This window comes from Leucoraja erinacea, chromosome 3 (assembly GCF_028641065.1).
Source record: "Leucoraja erinacea ecotype New England chromosome 3, Leri_hhj_1, whole genome shotgun sequence".
NCBI classification, from domain to species: domain Eukaryota; kingdom Metazoa; phylum Chordata; class Chondrichthyes; order Rajiformes; family Rajidae; genus Leucoraja; species Leucoraja erinaceus.
Genome location: NC_073379.1, coordinates 111,142,260 through 111,165,087, shown reverse-complemented (window position 1 = coordinate 111,165,087; position 22,828 = coordinate 111,142,260). Strand labels below are relative to the sequence as shown.

Here is a 22,828-nt window from a genome sequence, read left to right as displayed (position 1 = left end):
ATTCATGTCCTTGCTGTGATCTGACTTCCCCATCGGGAACAATCTCGGGAGGGTCCAATAGCAGTAAAGGGTCCCCTCTCGATCTTCTAAATTCCGTATAAACGTCTATCCAGTCCCATAAGACAGACCTGACATCGCAGGAATCAGTCTCTGCACTCCCTCATGGCAAGATGCAGATTTGGAGACCAAAACTGTGCAATACTCCAGGTGTGGTCTCACCAAGACCCCTACACACTGCAGTAGAACCTCCCTACTTCACTCAAATCCTTTTGCAATGCTAACATACCATCGCTTTCTTTACTGCCTGCTGCACCTGCAAACCAGACTGGGTGTCTGCAGTTCGCATCTCCCCCTTTCCAATCGGCCCCATTAGATAAACGTTCCGTTTTTTTCTCTTTCACCAGCCACGTCGAAATATTTTACTCTCACCACATGCCCCCCAATGTTCCGCAAACTTGGAGTTGCCTTCAATTCCCTCATCCAGATTTAGATATAAAACCTGGGGAGTTGAAGGACCTTCATCCTGCCATTGTGAAAAGGACCCGTTTACTCTACTCTTTGCTTCCTGTTTGCCAGCCAGTTCTCTATCCACATCAATACTGAACCCCCAATCCCTTGTGCTTTAGTTTGTATACATCTTTAAAAAAGATACAGAGACCTTCTCGTTTGCCTTTAAAAGCACTCGTTTGCCAAGCATAGCATTTTACAAGTTTGTACTGGCTCTGCCTGACTTGCCTAATTATCGACTCCAGCAATTTTCCCAAAATAAATATGAGGCCAAAGGGTCCAAGACATCCTGGGTTCCTTGTATTGCCTTCCTCAGAGCAAGATATACAATGTAAACAGTTGGAGCATCAGTTCTGGAAACTTCAGGTCTTCAGTAGTATAAATAAAACAGGAAAATATATAACAGATTGATTAATGATAGGAAGAATGAGAAGGATCTGGGGTATTATGCAAAAATGGATCCTCTCCTTCATACACGATAGATATTTACAATGTTTTCTTCTCCTTATTTAAAAATTGATTTGGTTTTAATCCCTACAAGATAAATGAGCAATGAGAGCAAATATAACCATTTTTAAGGGTACAAAATTGTGTTGACTTTCATGCACTGAAATTGCAATCAAGGTCTTGGTCTTGATAGATTTCAAATGTAAAGGAGAGAGTAGAGGGTTGAACCATGTAAAGCTGTCTTACAGATCTGTATCTGTGTACTGTAACTGTCTGACAGTTCATCTTTGTAAGGATTCCTATTTTTAAAGAGAACAGCCAGCTGCAAAATTCACCTTCCATCACTCCAGTTAAGCTGCTTTGGGTCACTGGCTTCTCCTCGTCTGCTGTCACTGCAACGCCTTTGTTAGCCAGCAGGATGTGGGATTGAAGTTGGGCCGGATGGATCATGTCATTGATCTTTAGTCCCTCAGATGAAGCATCACACTTGCACATATGTTCCATCTGGCAGCTCAGTGCAGAACTGACAAAACTCAAAACCCATTGAGTTCAACTCATCTGAGTAGTCAGCAGCTCTGACTCAAATCATCAGAGGATCTGAATGCATTTCACGTGGAGAAATTAACCAGTCCTTGTCTTTTGGGAGAATATTTTTGTATTTCATTGCGAATGTGAGAGGGTTGAAATGTCCCTGAAAACTGCATTAGTACATCAGTTATAAATTTCATAAATAATATTCTTAAGAAATATAACCTTAGTAACAATAGTAATAATAGTAATAATAATAACTTAGTAACAATCTAAACCTAAATGTTAGTAGTTACTTAAGTTATGATGTTGGATGGAAGCTGCATACCCACATCTCGTAGCACTTATGTGCAATGGCAATAAAATATATTGTTATTATTATGTGGTGGCAGTGGTGCAGCTGGTAGAACTGTTGCCTCACGGAGCCAAAGACCTAATTCTGATCTCAGGTGCTGTCTGTGTGGAATGTGCAGGTTCTCCGTGTGTGTCCGTGTGTGTGTGTGTGTGTGTGTGTGTGTGTGTGTGTGTGTGTGTGCGCGTGTGTGTGTGTGTGTGTGCATGCAAACCTGTTTTACAAGATGAATCATTGTCTTACATGAGATTGGTATTGAATCCATCCTTCCTTATTTTGTTTGCCCCATAGGTATGGGCCAGGACTACCAATGGATTGGTCTAAATGACAAAATGTTCGAACAGGATTTCCGCTGGACCGATGGAAGCCCCCTGGTTAGTCCTTGCTAGATATGTTCACTTTTGTACCTTCCAGGTGGAACCTTCCTGAGGGAGTTATAAAGATGCATTGTGGACTAACTACAAGATTCTGTTCTAGAGTTGCTACTGTAAAATATGATTATTGAGAATTCTGTATTGCCAGTTAAACCACTACACTAGGAGTTAGGGGATCCAATAATAAGGAGCACACAATATAATTTCTAATGAGTACACAAAAAAACATTTATACAGTAATCACCAGACTACTGCAGCCAAGGAAATGAGTTCATGTAGTCCCAACCTTTGGTTTTGATTTTATTTTGTCTGATTAGAAATCTAGGTTACCCAAATGGAGAGGAATTAATTTTAAGATTGCATTCAGAAGTTGATACACCAAGAACTGGCACATCTCCCAAAGGAGACAGGCTGCACTTTCTGAATCCGTTGCCGATACAGAAGACTGACTTTATTCCTTGTGGTTGAGGTAGATGTTACCGATAGCATGTCCCTGCTTCAGAACAAGCTAATAATAGAATAGATTGCTGTAAAATGATCATAATTATTGCATGTACATGCAGAAAGATATGCATAACTACTCCAGCATGAGCTGATCACTACCATAGCCACTGCTGACCATTGATGATTGAAGAAAATACAAGGCTCTTAATTCCAGAGTAATTCCCATGCAATAGAGACTAGGATAAATGCCTCTGGAAAAAAGAATCACATTTTAAAGGGTGGCACGGTGGCGTAGTGGTAGCACCATCGAACCGGGTTCGATCCTGACGGTGGGTACTGTCTGTACGAAGTTTCTACACTTCTCCCCGTGACCTGCGTGGGTTTTCTCCACGATCTTCTGTTTCCTCCCATACTCCAAAAATCAGGGGCGGAAAACTCGGGGGGCCAGAGGGGACACTTCCACTCCATGTTTTGAGAGGTGGGGGACACCACCCCCCCCAAGTTTTTGTAATCCGGATTTAAAAATCCGGTGATCGAGGGCGCTGATTGGAGGAGAGAGACGTCGGTCTGCAGTCAATGGGGGCGGGACTTGATTCAGCGCGATTATTGGAGGTGGGAGACATGGCACAGACCTACAGCTTCATCCGGCTCTCCGGGCGCTGTCCTCTCCCCCCCCCCCCCACGCGGGTGACCAGAGAGGTCGGCAGCAAAGATCCTCCGCTATAGGATCTTTGGTCGGGAATCAGCCGGGCCAGCGCAGAGAAACAGCGCTAAACCCAGCTCAACTCTGCCTGCCCCTCCCGCCAGGTGAGGCCCCTACAGCCTGCCTGGGCTTGCGGGAAATATGGCCAGCGCGGAGAAGCAGCGCTGGTATCCCGTCAGTCCAGACAGGGCTGTAGTTAACCCGGTGAGACAGGCAGAGTTGAGCTGCATTTAGCGCTGGATTGAGCCTCCGAAGCCTCGCGCATGTGTGTGTGTGTGTGTGCGCATGTACGCGTGGCCGCCAAAAAATTGTGTCCCCCGTCCCCTCCATGTTTTGATAGTGGGTTCCGCTCTTGCCAAAAATGTATGTTAGTTGGCTTGGTATAAATGTAAAATGGACCCTAGTGTGTGTAGGGCAGTGTTAGTGTGCGGGGATTACTGGTCATTGTGGACTTGGTCGACCGAATCTCTAAACTAAACTAAATTAAATTACTTTAGAAAGCCTCGTGTTGGATCATCTTGTCATGCATGTTCCTAACTGCAAAGCTGCACTGTTGGCTTGAGTTCAGCATCATTAACGTGAATCATACTAATCTCCATAGCAGTTAATTCCACAATCTGATAAACAAACAAATGATTTCCAAATTAAAAGACGTAATTTTATTCTCTAATGAAATGACAATGCCACATTTGAAGCATGTGGCTAATAAAGGGGCTTCATATTGCAGGTCAAATCATCAAATTATTCCAATTACTAAAAAATTGGCCAACAAGTTTACAACACAATTCTTTCCTTGCAGATTGTTAGTCGCACTTTCATACGAAATTCTGACATTGTGTGTTTTGCCGATTGAAATATTAGCATTGTTTGACTATATAAGGCATTGTAAAACAAAAGCTACTTCTGCTTACAAATCTTTTTCCTGAGTGCATCCCAAGAAATGTTTTATGCGTGCAGCCAAGTGCTGTTGGTGAACTGGCAAAAATATGTGAATGTTTTCTGCAGTAAGCCATTGCCATGATGTGTTGCTGAGCTAGAAGCAGTGGCTGATATAATTGAGCTTTTGTGTAGAGGTGAGTCACTTCCACATGTGGCAAAGCATTTTGAAACACCATTTTTTGCGAGCGTAAATTGAGACACTAAACTGCGCTGACATTGACCAGATCTGGCATGTTTGACGGCATTACCTCAATGAAGCTGAACTTACTGGGAAAAGTTATCAGCTGGTTTATTTTGAGGCAAGAAAAAACTCTTGATAGTATGTTTGCTGTTGATGTAGCATAATTGGCCTTGTGTGGTTGGCCAGTCTGTTTTGTGTAAAATTTTGACTGTATGGAAAATTCATAGACACCTTCCACTAATGAGTCATTGATGGGAAGGGATACATACATTGGCTGTTAAAACCGTTGCTAGATCCATGTTTCCTTCTCTCTTCTATCAATCTCACGTTAGTGTTGTTGGTGCTATTCTATAGACATTTTATTATTTAACAGGCTGTGATTCATTATCTCAAGGTTGTGTTTCTATTTAGTTTAGTTTACAAATGCAGCGCGGAAACAGGCCCTTTGGCCCTCTGAGTTGGCACCGACCAGCGATCCCCGCACATTAACACGATCCTACACACACTAGGGATAATTTACATTTATACCAAGCCAATTAACCTACAAACCTGTACGTCTTTGGAGTGTGGGAGGAAACTGAAGATCTCGGAGAAAACCCACATAGGTCACAGTGAGAACGTACAAACTCTGTACAGACAGCACCCGTAATCAGGATCGAACTCGGGTCTCTGGCGCTGTAAGGCAGCAACTCTACCGCTGTGGCATGGTGCTGCCTGTGATTGTTAAGCTTTTTTAACCATTGGTGTCTAACAAGCTCTCACCTGACACTGTTTAGTTAGTGAGTTGGGATGATACATTTAATGGGCATGAGGATGATTTATACAATCCTAGTCTTTACTTGCCAAATTTCTGCCGCTGACCAGCAAAGAAAAATGAAAATGCCACATAACATAGAAACATAGAAACATAGAGAATAGGTGCAGGAGGAGGCCATTCGGCCCTTCAAGCCAGCACCGCCATTGATTGTGATCATGGCTGATCGTCCCCAATCAATAACTCGTGCCTGCCTTCTCCCCATATCCCTTGACACCACTAGCCCCTATAGCTCTATCAAACTCTCTCTTAAATCCATCCAATGACTTGGCCTCCACTGCCCCCTGTGGCAGGGAATTCCACAAATTCACAACTCTCTGGGCGAAAACATTTTTCTCACCTCAGTCTTAAATGGCCTCCCCTTTATTCTAAGACTGTGGCCCCTGGTTCTGGACTCTCCCAACATTGGGAACATTTTTTCCTGCATCTAGCTTGTCCAGTCCTTTTATAATTGTATATGTTTCTATAAGATATCCCCTCATCCTTCTAAACTCCAGTGAATACAAGCCTAGTCTTTTCAATTTTTCTTCATACGACAGTCCCGCCATCCCAGGGATCAATCTCGTGAACCTACGCTGCACTGCCTCAATCATCGGGAACAATCTTCCTGCATCTAGCCTGTCCAACCCCTTAAGAATTTTTGTAAGTTTCTATAAGATCCCCTCTCAATCTCCTAAATTCTAGAGAGTATAAACCAAGTCTATCCAGTCTTTCTTCATAAGACAGTCCTGACATCTCAGGAATCAGCCTGGTGAACCGTCTCTGCACTCCCTCTATGGCGATAATGTCCTTCCTCAAATTAGGAGACCAAAACTGTGCACAATACTCCAGATGTGGTCTCACCAGAGCCCTATACAACTGCAGAAGAACCTATTTACTCCTATACTGAAATCCTCTTGTTACGAAGGCCAACATTCCATTAGCTTTCTTCACTGCCTGTACCTGCACGCCAACTTTCAGTGACCGGTGTACATGGACACCCAGGTCTCCTGCACCTCCCCCTTACCTAACCTAACCGCATAGAGATAATAATCTGCCCCCTTGTTTTTTTGCTGCCAAAGTGGATAACCTCACATTTATCTATATTATACTGCAACTGCCATGCATCTGCCCACTCACTGCTACCTGTCCAGGTCACCCTGCAACCTCTTAACATCCTCTTCACAGTTCACACTGCCACCCAGCTTTGTGTCATCTGCAAATCTGCTAGTGTTGCTCCTAATTCCCCCTTCCAAATCATGAATATATATGGTAAACAGTTGCGGCCCCAACACCGAGCCTTGCCGCACACCACTCGCCACTGCCTGCCATTCTGAAAAGGACCCGTTCACTCCTACTCTTTGCTTCCGGTCTGCCAACCAATTTTCTATCCATGTCAACACCCTACCCCCAATACCATGTGCTCTAATTTTAGTCACCAGTCTCCCGTGTGGGATCTTATCAAAGGCTTTCTGAAAGCCTAGATACACTACATCCACTGGCTCCCCTTCATCCATTTTACTTGTCACATCCTCAAAAAATTCCAGAAGATTAGTCAAGCAAGACTTCCCTTTCATAAATCCATGTTGACTTGGACTAATCCTTTTACTGCTATCCAAATGCCCCATTATTACCTCTTTAATAATTGACTCCAGCATCTTTCCCACCACCGAAGTCAGGCTAACTGGTCTGTAATTCCCCGTTTTCTCTCTCGCTCCTTTCTTGAAAAGTGGGATAACATTAGCTATCCTCCAATCCACAGGAACTGATCCTGAATCTATTGAACATTGGAAAATGATTACCAATGCGTCCACTATTTCTAGAGCCACCTCCCTGAGGACCCTGGGATGCAGACCATCATGCCCAGGGGATTTATCATCCTTCAGTCCCATTAACCTACCCAATACTATTTCTCGCCTAATGAAAATTTCTTTCATTTCCTCTACCCCCTTAGATCCTCTGTCCTCCAGTACATCTGGGAGATTGTTAGTGTCTTCCTTAGTGAAGACAGATCTGAAGTACCTATTCAACTCTTCTGCCATTTCCTTGTTGCCCATAATAATTTTACCCGTGTCTGCCTTCAAGGGACCCACATTTGACTTTGCTACTCTTTTTCCCTTCACATATCTAAATAAGCTTTTACTGTCCTTCTTTATATTCCTGGCCAGCTTCCCTTTGTACTTCATCTTTTCAGCCCGTATTGCCCGTTTTGTTTCTTTCTGTTGTCCTATGAAAGTTTCCCAATCCTCTGGCTTCCGGCTACTCTTTGCTGTGTTATACATCTTTTCTTTTAGTTTTATTCTATCCCTAACTTCTCTTGTCAGCCACGGTTGCCTCCTACTCCCCTTAGAATCTTTCTTCCTTTTTGGAGTGAAATGATCCAAAATAGGTAATGCTTTTTTAGACAAGCCAAAAGATGGGTGACATTACTTGTGAAAGCCTGGGTTATCCAGATTTGGGCAGCAATGGCCTGGAAGGTTCTGGTTTTCACATGGTTTGAATGATTTTATAAACCAATCTCAGTAATAATTTCTCCAGGAATATCACATTATTATAACACGGCATTATTTTCTTCTTAAATTAATATCGCAGACAATTAAAAGTACTTGCAAAACATGCATTAAGCATTGAATACGACGTCAATATTAAAATATACTCAAATAGAGCAATAGAAGCAACCTTGGTCATGGCGAAAACTAAAATCGAGGATCATTTGTCAATGTTCAGCTATAATCCGTGTCCACAGCAACAGTTATATTATATTTCCAATGTTCCTCCCTAGTTTCTATCTACCACGAGCCTGACCCTGGGTGGGTTTATTTGACAGTGTCAGCACATTTCTGAGTTTTGGCTCAGTTGAGAAAGCATCAAACTATTTGGCTTAAAGAACGAGGGCAAGGGGGTTATTTAATAGTGAGGAGATTGTGGCTTAATCTGTCTCATATTCCTCCAGTCTTCTTGTTATGGTTAACATTCAGAAGCAGACACCTTTTTTTTGTTAAACTAACAGTTCAGCTGCCCATTGTCAGAGAACCCATCAGAATACACCGACTTCAGATCCACGCATTTGGTCTGTAAGGTTCGGTCGGAATCATCCCACACTTTGCCCTGGATTTTCATTCACTTATGTTCCAGAGACTGTCCCAGTCATGGTAAATCAACCTCTCCAGGGACGAGAATAGCCATTTGAACTGCAGTCCAATCTTGAAAGAAATTGGATGATAATTTTAGGCGTCCTTCCACCTGTTTACTGATGATAGGAATTGTGGCCATGTTCTAATTGTATTTGTCAAATGCCGTAATCTTCACTGCAATCATGCTTTGATTAAACTAATGTCTTCAAGCAAGCGGTAATCTTCAGGAGATTATGCCACGTAGTTGAAATAGAGAGATATAGGGATCGCAGGGGGATCAAGGATAGTGGGACTCAAACCAGCAATGATTTTATGAAACGACGGTGCAGGCTCAAGTGATCATATCCCTTACTCCTGATCCCAGATCTTATGTTCTTATAAACTATCAACTGTACAGTGCATATTTTCCATTGAGTATTATCTTCTGAGTAGTGTTCCAACAGTAAATTGGACACTGCCCACAAAAATGGCTTACAATATTCACCTGACGTGCTCATGAAGTGTTGATATGTAGCCCGACATGGTGGACCCAGTCAATAATGCATCACTGTAAAAGTTCATGGAACAATGAAACCTTTGCAAGAAGAATAACATCATCATTTATAGGCCAGCAAATAAACTAAATAACATTTGGAATATTGTGAGCAATTTTGGCCACCATATCTGAGGAAGGATGTGCTGGCTCTGGAGAGGGTCCAGAGGAGGTTTACAAGAATGATCCCAGGAATGAGTGGGTTAACCTATGATGAACATTTGTCACCGCAGGCCCTGTACTCGCTGGAGTTTAGAAGAATAAGGGGGGACCTCATTGAAACATACAGAATAGTGAAAGGCTTGGATAGAGTGGATGTGGAGAGGATGTTTCCACAAGTGGGAGAGTTTAGGACCAGAGGTCACAGCCTCAGAATAAAAGGACGTTCTTTTAGGATGGAGATGATGAGAAATTTCTTTAGTCAGAGGGTGGTGAATCTGTGGAATTCTTCACCACGGAAGGCTGTAAAAGCCCAAGTCAGTGGGTATTTTTAAGGCAGATAGATAAATTCTATATTAGTACAGATGACAGAGGCAATGGGGAGAAGGCAGGAGAATGGGGTTAGGAGGAAGATATAGATCAGCCATGGTTGAATGGCAGAGTAGACTTGATGGGCCGAATGGCCTAATTCTACTACTATCACATGACCTTATGACCATTAATAGCAAGGAAAAGGTTTTGCCTGCAAAGCACATAACATCTCGGACTAAAGTAGCTGTAGAAGCAAGGAACTACAGATGCTGGCTTTGATCAAAAGGACACGGAGTGCTGGAGTAACTCAACAGGTCAGGCAGCATCTGTGGAGAACATGGTTAGGCGATGTTTTGGGATGGGAGCCTTAAGTTGAGTTTAGTTTATTGTCAGGTGTACCAAGGCACAGTGAAAGTCTTTTTGACGTGTCCTAACCAGTCAGCAGAAAGCCAATGCATGATTACAATTGAACCATGCACAGTGTACAGATACATGGTAAAGAGAATAACACGAATAACGTTTACTGCAAGATAAAGCTCGTAACATCTGATCAAAGATAGTCCAAGGTTCTCCAGTGAGGTAATGTCTCCACTGAGGTAGTCCACCCTTCTTCAGTTGGGTCAGAACATAGTCTGAAGAAGGGTCGCAACCCTAAATGTCACCCATCCATGTTCTCCAGATAACCTGACCTGCCGAGTCATTCCCTCACTTGGTGTCCTTTAACGGCCTGTCCCACTTGTGTGTGATTGCATGCGTTTGGCGCGACCAAATGTGGTCGCTTGAGGCATACGGGCACCGTATGGCCGTGCAGGGCCAGTCCCATGTAGAAGCGCGGAGTTGTGCGGGGCAGGTCCCGACATCGGGCGGGGCTCCGAAAATCGGACAATGTCCGAAATCTTTGCGCGCCAACGGCCTGTCGGCACGCAGGCGCATTGCGGTCGTACGCAGCGTCTTGACGGCGTACGCAGCGTCTTGGTGGCGTACGGCTAGCGCATGGCGTTTGCGTGATGACGTCACCGCCCGACGCCGTGCGATGCCCAAATTCAGTCGGCCCGCCTCCTGCCCAGCTGATTGGTAAGTATGACGTAAATTATGTCACGTGCGAACTTAGCGCGAACTCCGCTTCCGTTTGGTCGCGCCAAACACACGCAAACACATGCAAGTGGGACAGGCCCTTCAAGACTGAAACAGCTTTCCAGTATAGGAACAATTGTTTTGATGTGAATGTATGAAAGGGAAGCTGTTGAATGTGTACTATATCCTCTCGATAAACATTTCATGAACAAGCCCATCCTTCATTTCAAAATACCACATCCATCTATAAAATTATATAGGTAGACCTGTCATAAAATCAAACACCTTACGGAGGTACAATCCCTGAGGCAGTTAATTGTATTCAGCTTGACACAGATAAAATACTATGGCAGGCTGCTGCACTGTTCCAGTGGTTAAGATATTGTAATATTATCTATGTGGATTCCACTTATCCTTATCCCCTTCTAATAAGAATTATTTCCTTCCACTTTGGACAGTGAACAATAGAAACACTAGCAGCAGAGCCAAATATCTATGTTCTGGAAATGGGGGAGTGGAGTCAATGTGCCAGGGAGAATGTAGAGAAGCACAACGCTTCCTATGCCTGAGGCAAAATGGCCTCAACTGTTAGGAAACAAGGCCAAGAGACACAGCGCATGCAGTGCAACATTTCATAGACACATAGAAACATAGAAAATAGGTGCAGGAGTAGGCCATTCGGCCCTTCGAGCCTGCACTGCCATTCAATGTGATCATGGCTTATCATCCCCAATCAGTACCCTGTTCCTGCCTTCTCCCCATACCCCCTGATCCCTTTAACCACAAGGGCCACATCTAACTCCCAATGAACTGGCCTCAACTACCTTCTGTGGCAGAGAATTCCAGAGATTCACCACTCTCTGTGTAAAAAAATGTTTTCTCATCTCGGTCCTAAAAGATTTCCCCCTTATCCTTAAACTGTGACCCCTTGTCCTGGACTTCCCCAACATCGGGAACAATCTTCCTGCATCTAGCCTGTCCAACCCCTTAAGAATTTTTGTAAGTTTCTATAAGATTACTAGGTAAGATTTCATTACCTTTCTTCCTGGTTTGGTGAATGGTGTGAGGAGATGAGGATGATCCGGTGGCGTATCGGTAGAGCTACTGCCTTACAGCGCCAGTGACCCTGGGTCGATCCTGACTACGGGTGCTGTCTGTACGGAGTTTGTACGTTCTCCCAGTGACCTGCGTGGGTTTTCTCTGAGATCTTCGGTTTTCTCCCACACTCCAAAGACGAACATGTTTGTAGGTCCATTGGCTTGGCATAAATGTAAATGATCCCTAGTGCGTGTAGGGTAGTGTTAGCGTGCGAGGATCGCTGGTCGGTGCGTACTCGGTGGGGCCGAAGGGCCTGTTTCCGCGCTGTATCTCGAAACTAAACCAAACTGGTTTCAGTATTGCCACTTTGTCCATCAGGAGATGTACTCGCAGCAAAAGAGTGATGTCAGCCCTCACTTCCCAATGGATCGACAACTGAGAGCTCAGGCATTCTAACAGGGACTCGCAAACATCAGTGACTGGCAGCTCTGTAGCACACTCCTGTCAACATCTGCCTGCAAAGCCAGCAAATAGCATTGACAGGGCCTCCCTAGAGGATATTACTCACTGCAAAGGACAGAGGTGCATAATTAAATTGCAAATGGTAGCTGGTGCCTGCGAAAAAAATCATTGCCCCTAATTAATGTTCACTCCCGAGTAGGAATAGGTGTTAGCAGGAGAGATGATATAGCGGCAGGATCTCATTAATGAAGCAGGACCCTTCTTATTCTAGCTGCTGCTGTTACAACCTCATATCAATTACAAACACTATGCAGTCGTTCAAATTCATTTAAACGAAGCATTTATCTGCAGTTTTCTGTTGCCACCCAGATCCATCGTAATGCTTAATCGGTGAACACACTGCAATTTATTTTTTATTTTCTTCCCACGATTAAAATAAAATGTCTTCCCCTTTTCCTGTGTTTTGTTTAGTTTAGTGTAGAGATACAGCATGGTACCAGGCCCTTCGGCCCACTGAGTCTATGCCGACCAGCAATTACCATATACTAACAGTATCCAACACACCCTAGGGACAATTTACAATTATACCAAGGCAATTGACCTACAGACCCGTACGTCTTTGGAGTGCGTGGGGAAACTGAAGATCTCGGAGAAAACCCATGCAGGTCACAAGGGGAAAGTACAAACTTCATACAGACAGCACCCGTAGGATTGAACCTGGGTATCACGTGCTGTAAGGAAGCAAATCTACCACTGTGCCACCATGCCTAATGATGTATATTAAGCAACAATGATCCTTTTTACCCAAGTAGAAGGAAAGGTAATTTTACTGAAGAAAGTTTGTTTGGATTATTCACAAGTGTCAAGTGACTTGCTAATCCATTCTTCAAATCACATTGTCAAGTGATGAGTGTTTCCAATCTAAAAAAAAAACGGGTTATTAACTAACACAGACAAAGCAATCATTGCCCTCTCCTGAGAATCCTACTATTTAAAATGTGTGTGGCACGGTGTTGTTGCCTTACACCGTCAAAGGCCAGGATTCGATCCTGACTGCTGGTGCTGTATGTACAGAGTTTGTACGTTATCCCCATGACCTGCGTGGGTTTTCTGCAGGAGCTCTGGCTTCCTTCCACATTCTAAAAAGGTACAGGCCTGTAGTAAAATTGTAGATTGTCCCTAGTGTGTGTAGGATAGTGTTAATGCACAGGGATCGCTGGCTGGAGCAGACTCAGTGTGCAGAATGGCCTGTTTCCACACTGCATCTCTATAAAGTCTTAAGTGAAGTCTAAAAAGATGTTGTTGAAGCAGGTAATATAATTAGATATATTAGATATTAGATAGATATGCCATTTATTGTCACTATACATGTACAATGAGATTAAAAGCAGCTCGTACTCAGTGCATACATATAATTTAGTACAAAAAACAAGAAACAGAAAACAAAACAAAAGGGGGAGGGGGGGGATAGGTGCACAATTCTGCGGCGCTATATACATATCTATAAAGCCAAAATGGTGAAGGATGAATAGGTAGTATTCTTAGGCAGATGTTTAAAGATTATATTAAATATTTAAAAGAAAAAAAATATATATTAAAAATTTACATTTACAATACACATTACTGTTCCAAATTTCAGTACGCGGTTAGAACAGATGGAAGTCCGGGTGTTGGGCTGTGAAGTCTGTTCATGTGTGAATTAAGAGTAGTTATGACTTTCGGAAAACAACTATTCCTGAGTCTATTTGTCCTAGATTTGATGCACCTATAATATAATTTCAGAAACATTTGGACAGGTACAAGAATAGGATAGGTTTGAAGGGTTTTGGGCCAAGCGTGGGCAGGTGCGACTAGTACAGTGTTGGTCGGCATGGGTAGGTTGGGCCGAAGGGCCCGTTTCCACACTGTAACAGTCTATGATTCTAAGATGTAAGCATTTGATGGTCCAACAGAAGAGACAGGACATACAACAATACACAACAGGGAACTAGCCATGGTGAGTGTGTCAAACAGGGTGCCAAATGAAACTGATATTTTCTGGCCCTGCCCAATTCCATGTCCCTCCATCTATCTAAAAGCTTCTGAGACACCACTATTGTATCTGTTTCCAGCACCTCCCCTGCACAGGTTCCAGTCACCTACTGCTCTTGTATCAATGGAACCGCACAAAGTATAGGTTGTCAATAGTTGATGTTTGATGGTTGTTAATGGTTGTTTGATACCTACTCTCTCTCTCACCTTAGTATTTGAAATGTGCACTTTGTAAATAAAGACTCTTGACTGTCTACCCTGTCTGTGCCACACCTAATGTTATAAACGTCCAGTAGATGGTTCATAGACAAAGGCATGACATATCTGGGGAACTTTGTGACATTAGGGAGATGGACGACCAGGGGTGTGCTGTCATTTTAAATGAGATAAGATGATATTCCTCCACGCTGATTTTTGAGGGGAAGTGGCAGGCCAGGTGATCAGAGTGCTCAGGGGATTGTCGGCAGAGGAGGAATGGTGGATTGAAGGGTTGGTGTTGGGTCATAGGTGATAACGGGCCTAGTGGGCCAGGTGGAGATAAGTGACATGAGTAGCATTAGGCCATTCGGCCCATCAAGTCTACTCCACCATTCAATCATGGCTGACCCATCTCACCCTCCTAACCCCATTCACCTACCTTCCCCCCCATAACCTCTGACACCCATACACTCTATCTATCTCTGCCTTAAAATTATCCACTGACTTGGCCTCCACAGCCTTCTGTGGCAGAGAATTCCACAGATTCACTACCCTCTGACTGAATAAATTCCTCCTCATCTCCTTCCTAAAAGAACACCCTTTAATTCTGAGGCTATGACCTCTAGTCCTAGACTCTCCCACTAGGACATCCTCTCCACATCCACTCTAGGATGTGTGCAACTTTGAGATGTTGCAAGTTAAAAAAGCTTAATTATTTGTCAACAGACACATACAGTATGCATTTAACTTCAATTTGAATAAAATGCCTGCTTGGTCAAAAATCTATGACACGTTATTCATAAAAGGCCATGTTGTATTCATGGTACACAAAATTGCTGGAGAAACTCAGCAGGTGCAGCAGCATCTATGGAGCGAAGGAAATAGGCAACGTTTCGGGCCGAAACCCTGCCTCAGTCTGAAGAAGGGTTTCGGCCTGAAACGTTGCCTATTTCCTTCGCTCCATAGATGCTGCTGCACCTGCTGAGTTTCTCCAGCAATTTTGTGTACCTTCGATTTTCCAGCATCTGCAGTTCCTTCTTGAACACATGTTGTATCCATGCCTCATTTACATTGACAATGTACTCAGGTGCTAATGAGTCATATTTTCGGCAAGATTCAGAAGCCGAGACAGAGAAGCTAATGTTAAAGGCTGTTTGAGTCATAGAGAGATAGAGAATGGAAACAGGTCCTTTGACCCACCGAATCCACAGCAACCGTTAACAACCCATATATTGGTAAACTGCTGCTCTGAAATTATATGAGATTTCATGGAATATACAGCACAGAACAGCCCGAGGTTTGACCTAGTGCATGATTTACATTTGCTTCCTCTCACCATTAGTCATCTCTGTACCCTGACAACTTATCATCTCTTTTCTGCGCATGCACGGACATTGGCCTCCTTCACATTTGGAGACAGTTTTAAGAGTTAACTGCTGTGTATTTTTTGCTTAATTGTTAACTGAGGACAGATACGAACATGTGACCCAATCTGACCCTGTCAGATAGTTTAGTTTGGCTTCATTTCAATGCGTGAGTCATTGTCGGAAATATCAAGGCACTTGAGAAGATCGGATCTGTTTTGATAGCTTTATTAATGTTATGACTGCAGACAGTACTTTCCAATTCTTGCTCGAAGATCTGTGATGAAAGTATTTCCAGATTGTTTTTGGATAGGAAATCGAAAGTTTCTGACTTAGTAATGAAGAAAGAAGGACTGTTTTTCCAAGTCAGGATCGATGGCCTGCAATTTGAATGAGAAGGTTTAGTTTAGTTTAGTTTAGAGATGCAGCACAGAAACGAAACCCTTGTCCCATCGAGTCCATGCCGACCAGCAGTCTCCATACATTAGCACTATCCTAGGAACAAATTACAATTTGTACCAATGCCAAATAACATATGTATTTGGAAACATAGAAACATAGAAAATAGGTGCAGGAGTAGGCCATTCGGCCCTTCGAGCCTGCACCGCCATTCAATATGATCATGGCTGATCATCCAACTCAGTATCCCATACTTGCCTTCTCTCCATACCCTCTGATCCCCTTAGCCACAAGGGCCACATCTAACTCCCTTTTAAATATAGCCAATGAACTGGCCTCGACTACCCTCTGCGGCAGAGAGTTCCAGAGATTCACCACTCTCTGTGTGAAAAAAGTTCTTCTCATCTCGGTTTTAAAGGATTTCCCCTTTATCCTTAAGCTGTGACCCCTTGTCCTGGACTTCCCCAACATCGGGAGCAATCTTCCTGCATCTAGCCTGTCCAACCCCTTAAGAATTTTGTAAGTTTCTATAAGATCCCCTCTCAATCTCCTAAATTCTAGAGAGTATAAACCAAGTCTATCCAGTCTTTCTTCATAAGACAGTCCTGACATCCCAGGAATCAGTCTGGTTTTGGAGTATGGGAGGAAACCAGAGCACCTGGGGAAACCCAAGCGGTCACAGGGAGAATGTACAAACTCCACAAAGAAAGCACCCATAGTCAGGATCAAACCCATGTCTCTGGCGCTGTAAGGGAGCAACTCCACCGCTGTGTAACCGTGCCACCACAAGGTGGAGGTAGTGCTCGTAGCATCTCCCTGCTGCCTGTACCTTTTAGATGAAAAATGTCCGAGGCTCAGGAAGAAAGTAGTTTGATTCCAAAATATGTAATCTTTATAACTATGCATTTGCAAAAGCTGGGAGTAGATTTTGATGGACATATTTCATTCTCAAATACTTAATAAGTATTCTTTCCATATTTTACATTTTCAAATGTTCAAGTTCTTTACTTTGGAGAGCACTAGGTTAGTTTCAACCAGCAAGCACTCCACGTTCTGGAAATATTCAAAGGACATTTTGTAGTCCCTTCCATCTGGGACAATGGATAAATAAAGCCTGTGCAATACATCCCAACGTAGGAATCTAGGGTGACATGCCAGGGTAGTAATGAACAAGTGTTGCTCTTGTGGATTAAAGTTATGCCATGTATTATCCAAAGTGGTTATAAGATCTCATATCACTATATTACCAATAGAAATGTTCTTTGTGTCTTGGCCAATATTTATCTGCGGGTCAACACTAAAACAGATTGTCTGATTATTTTCACATTGCTGTTTATGGGGTGTTTTTTCTATACAGCTTGGCTGTTGTATCTCTCATAATACATGAAAGCCCTATTTTAAAATGTGAATGCTCAAGGCAGGGCTGGTGCAGAGGATATAATCCATTTAATCTTCTTCCCGAGATCCCCACTGTCCTCGGCCAATTTGATTCACTCCACACGATATCAAGAAATGGCTAAGTCCACCGGGCATAGGACCAGCCAAGAATGATGCCAAGTGGCATCCTACTGACTAATAACACGCTTCCTAATGCATAGTTTAAGTTTCTTCAGGATCACTCAACTCCAGACCTCATCATTGTCTTGGTCCACATGTCGCCCAAAGCGCTGAGTTTGCGTAGGTGTGATGAGAATGGCTGTCCTTGACGCCAAGGCTACATTTGACCGAGTGTGGCATCAATGAATTCTGATCAATCTCAAGAAAAATCTCAAGCTATGAAAGCTAACATACCATTCAGTGAAGAAAGCGAATGGTATGTTAGCTTTCATAGCAAAAGGATTTGAGTATAGGAGCAGGAAGGTTCTACTGCAGTTGTACAGGGTCTTGGTGAGACCACACCTGGAGTATTGCGTATAGTTTTGCTCTCCAAATCTGAGGATGGACATTATTGCCATAGAGGGAGTGCAGAGACGGTTCACCAGACTGATTCCTGGGATGTCAGGACTGTCTTATGAAGAAAGACTGGATAGACTTGGTTTATACTCTCTAGAATTTAGGAGATTGAGAGGGGATCTTATAGAAACTTACAAAATTCTTAAGGGGTTGGACAGGCTAGATGCAGGAAGATTGTTCCCGATGTTGGGGAAGTCCAGGACAAGGGGTCACAGCTTAAGGATAAGGGGGAAATCCTTTAAAACCGAGGTGAGAAGAACTTTTTTTCACACAGAGAGTGGTGAATCTCTGGAACTCTCTGCCACAGAGGGTAGTTGAGGCCAGTTCATTGGCTATATTTAAGAGGGAGTTAGATGTGGCCCTTGTGGCTAAGGGGATCAGAGGGTATGGAGAGAAGGCAGGTACGGGATACTGAGTTGGATGATCAGTCATGATCATATTGAATGGCGGTGCAGGCTCGAAGGGCCGAATGGCCTACTCCTGCACCTAATTTCTATGTTTCTAAAAGTAGGCAAGAAGAGGACAATAAAGTTGTACCTCATACAAGAGAAGGTTTCTGGAGATCATTCACCTAAGCCGAACTATCTTCCTGCTGCCATAGGGTCAGAAGTAGGGACGTTTGCTGATGACTAGATAACATTCAATTCCATTTGCAACTTCGCAGCAAGTAAGGTAGGCCCATGTCTGCATACAGCAAGATCGAGGTTATACTTTGCAACAACTAGTAAAAAATGCACACATGATCATAGAAACATAGAAACATAGTAATTAGGTGCAGGAGTAGGCCATTCGGCCCTTCGAGCCTGCACCGCCATTCAATATGATCATGGCTGATCATCCAACTCAGTATCCCGTACCTGCCTTCTCTCCATACCCCCTGATCCCCTTAGCCACAAGGGCCACATCTAACTCCCTCTTAAATATAGCCAATGAACTGGCCTCAACTACCCTCTGTGGCAGAGAGTTCCAGAGATTCACCACTCTCTGTGTGAAAAAAGTTCTTCTCATCTCGGTTTTAAAGGATTTCCCCTTTATCCTTAAGCTGTGACCCCTTGTCCTGGACTTCCCTAACATCGGGAACAATCTTCCTGCATCTAGCCTGTCCAACCCCTTAAGAATTTTGTAAGTTTCTATAAGATCCCCTCTCAATCTTCTAAATTCTAGAGAGTATAAACCAAGTCTATCCAGTCTTTCTTCATAAGGCAGTCCTGACATCCCAGGAATCAGTCTGGTGAACCGTCTCTGCACTCCCTCTATGGCAATAATGTCTGATCATAGGCTATCTGTGCTGATATGCTACCTGTGCCTTGATTTTGATTGCTACCCACTTTGAACACAATCCTTTTAGAGGGTTTCTATGTAAGATTCGGTATAATCACCCATTGTCACCAGCCCGCAGGCAAAGAGCTACCGCAAGTTAATCTGATCCGGCTCAGTAGTGGTAAAATAAACGACATTATTTGAAACTATCTATATTTAATCATTTAATAATGCATTTCACTAGATAAGCATAAGAAATGAATAGTTCAGAATTACAGTACATTCCATTTATAAATCAGGGCAGAATATCGTTTGATTGATTGAAAAATCTAACATGGCCCGCCGAGTCCATGCCGACCATTGATCACACATTCACGCTAGCTCTATTTTATCCCACTTTTGCACAACCACTCCCAATTTACAGAGGCCAATTAACTTAAAACCTGTGCTGCATGAAATATTTTCTCAATAGAGTGTGCACATAAAATGGTGCAAATCTATGTTGAATCCTACATTTTATCTATATAAATGATTCCGACAGCACAATTTTGCTCAATGTAAACAACTTGGTGGGAATAGTCATCTTGATGGATTTGTTTATCAGATTTGGCTCAATTTGGACAAGGCATTACAGTCTAATTCAATGCCTTGGCACTTAAAACAGTCTCACAATAGCCAAACAATGCACCACTGCCAAAATCACTTCAAAACCCACATTTGAAAATAACTCTAAAATCCCAACGTTCTCAGAAACAATGTGCTCATTTTAAAGTTGCATCTCCACACAATAAATAACATTTTGTGTGCTCATTAAAATTAGTAGCCAGAGTGAATGAAATAAGTCTGGGATGTGAGGCTTGACTTGCGTCCTATCCTTAATCTAATAACTATCCCTCGTGGGGAACAGAACTGTTGTCGATACAGGGGTGGGATGAGGTGAAGGAAACTACAGTTGAAGCAGATTGGGAGAGATTGTATTGATCAACAGATGCTTTTTACAAGAACACTTACTTCCCGAGTCCTAACATCTGTAGACTTAAGGGCCTGTCCCACTTGGGCGTTATTTGCGCGACATTTACGCTACATCATTTACGTGTTACGACACACGCGTGCATGGCATGCATTTACGTGCGCATGGCGCTTGGTGAGACGTGGTGGCGTAGGCAGTGACACACGGTCGCGCGCGGCACCCCAGGATTTTGGGATTCTCAAAATCCTCATGCGCCATTTACGTGACACGCAAATAACGCCCACGTGGGACAGGTCCTTCGCTTGCCATTGACCCAGTCTTCACCACATACTCTTGATCTTGATACAAAAGAGCTATTGTGCAGTTACTGATTCTTTCATCCCTATTCGAATTGCTTCCACAATATGGCATGGCTTAATTGGAAGTTTCCATCTGATGATACTGAACACAATTTGTGTGGGACGGGTGGGAGCTTGTACACTGGAGACTGGAGTCATGAAGGGGAGTGGGGGGTAGTTCATGCAGTGTTGCTGGATTGCAGAGACAGGACACAGAAGCTGGGGAAGTGAAATTCCAAGTTAGCAAGTCAAATGTGAAACCAGCCCAAAATATTACCATCAAATCACCAGAATGCAATTAAAAACCCATTTAATTCCATCATGCTTTAATCTGTTTATGACTCCAGAGTTATTGATGTGGTTGATTCTTAATCCTCAATGCTCCAAGCACGGGAAATACATGCTGTCCGCAATGTGCAGTGGAAGAGTATTTTCCAATCAATATGACGCAGAACAATGATTGGAGAGATTTGCAAATCAATCGATTCTTGATAAATTACATTAAGTAATCCTCCGGCCAGGTTGCACTTTTAAATCTCTATAAAGCACTTTGTGGCAGATTGCAAGTCGCAAGATATGACATGGAGGTGAAATTCATAAATGGACTATAAAGTGAACATTTGAGTGTTGATATTTCTAGACAAATTTTAAGGGCAATTAATAAAAAGCTGAAAAACTGCTGGAAGAAATATTATCTTTCTTTTTTTTTGGTGATTGTTATTTCTGTTATTTATTAAAAGTAATTATTTTGTTTTCAGACATGAGGTCAGATATGTAAATCAATGCAATTATTTTGCCTTTTGCTGGGGCGTGGAATGTTTTTTTTCTAAATTCCATTACGGTCCTGGGTAATGTTTCGAGTGAATTCTATCCTTTTTATTTGATTCTCAACACTAATTTCAAATTAAATAATTTTTTTCGAACAAAAATAAAAATCACACTCCTGTCGGTAAGGCTCAACATTTGGAGTATGTCAAATGGGTAAAAACCGATCAGAATTTTTTGACAGCTTAAGAAGGTATTTTATTTGACCAAGTGAAACAGAACAAAACGCAGCCTTGCCAATGCAAGCAAGAGGAAAATAATTCAGGCCAAAGTATTCGAGCAAATTATTCCCTTTGGAACATAACACACTTTGTCTATTTTATTAACTTTCTTTCTAAGGTGAAAACTGGCACATTCGATCATGATCTTAAGAAAAGTTATTTAAAAAATATTAATATGAAATTGAGTTTTCCCAATATCATTTATTTAGCAAAATGATTGTTTCAATTTGTTATTTGAAATATATATATTTAGTGCCTTGATTATAGTTCCAGACTATGGCTCACAATCACTGGACTCAGATGAGGAAAAGCATTCCTAAAATGTGTGATCACTTAGCCTGTTAGAAACATGGACCATAACTGTCAGTTAGATCTTAAGTCCTATTTGTGCTAAAATATGAGAATTCGGGATCTATATCCTGTGGCACTGATTTTTAGAACACATTTATTTTAGCTCCATTCCCTTAGAGAGTGAAATATAAAGCCTTATAGTATAAGATAGACACAAAAAGCTGGAGTGGCTCAGAGAGTCATAGAGTGATATAGTGTAGAAACAGGCCCTGCAGCCCAACTTGCCCACAACGGCCAACATGTCCCAGCTACACTAGTCCCACTTGCCTGCGCTTGGTCCATATCCCTCCAAATCTGTCCTATCCATGTTCTTAATGATGGGATAGTTCCAGCCTCAACTGCCTCCACCGGCAACTTGTTCCATACACCCACCACCCTTTGTGTGAAAAAGTTACCCCGCAGATTCCTATTAAATCTATTCCCCTTCACCTTGAACCTATGTCCTCTGATTCTCGATTCCCCTACTCTGGGCAAGAGACTCTGTGCATCTACCCGATCTGTTACTCTCATGATTTTGTACATGCACTCAGCGAGTCAGACAGCATCTCTGGAGAAAAGGAATAGGTGACATTTCGGTCGAGACCCTTCTTCAGACTGCAGTTCTTTCCTACACAGGTCTTTCAGCATAAGTACATTGAGCAGACAGGCTGCAACAGAGATCTATGGAATAATCAAGTCCTCAACCTATTTTGCAAGGTTATCCATATTTCAAATGCACTACCTTTCAAAACAAATGTTAACATGAGGATTTCCATTTACATATAATTTCAGCATTCACTGCAACAGTTTATTCCAATTAGCACCTAATTATATAAAAAATTAAATGTGTGAATTCTGGAATCAAAGTCACAGCAATCAAAATTCATTAAGTGTATGTTAATCCAATTGTACGTTTTGTTGTGACTGTTTTAGATTCAGTGACCTGTGAATATTTTTGAT

At 42.7% G+C, this 22,828-nt stretch overlaps 1 protein-coding gene across 1 annotated transcript in view; it reads left to right on the top strand.

The window, feature by feature from the left end:
• LOC129695923 (versican core protein-like) overlaps positions 1-22,828 on the top strand; it is a 66,013-nt gene that overhangs the window by 31,102 nt on the left and 12,083 nt on the right. The window contains exon 5 of the mRNA XM_055633390.1: positions 2,126-2,208. Within this exon, the coding sequence (XP_055489365.1) occupies positions 2,126-2,208 (83 nt within the window). The remainder of the gene's footprint in view (positions 1-2,125; positions 2,209-22,828) is intronic.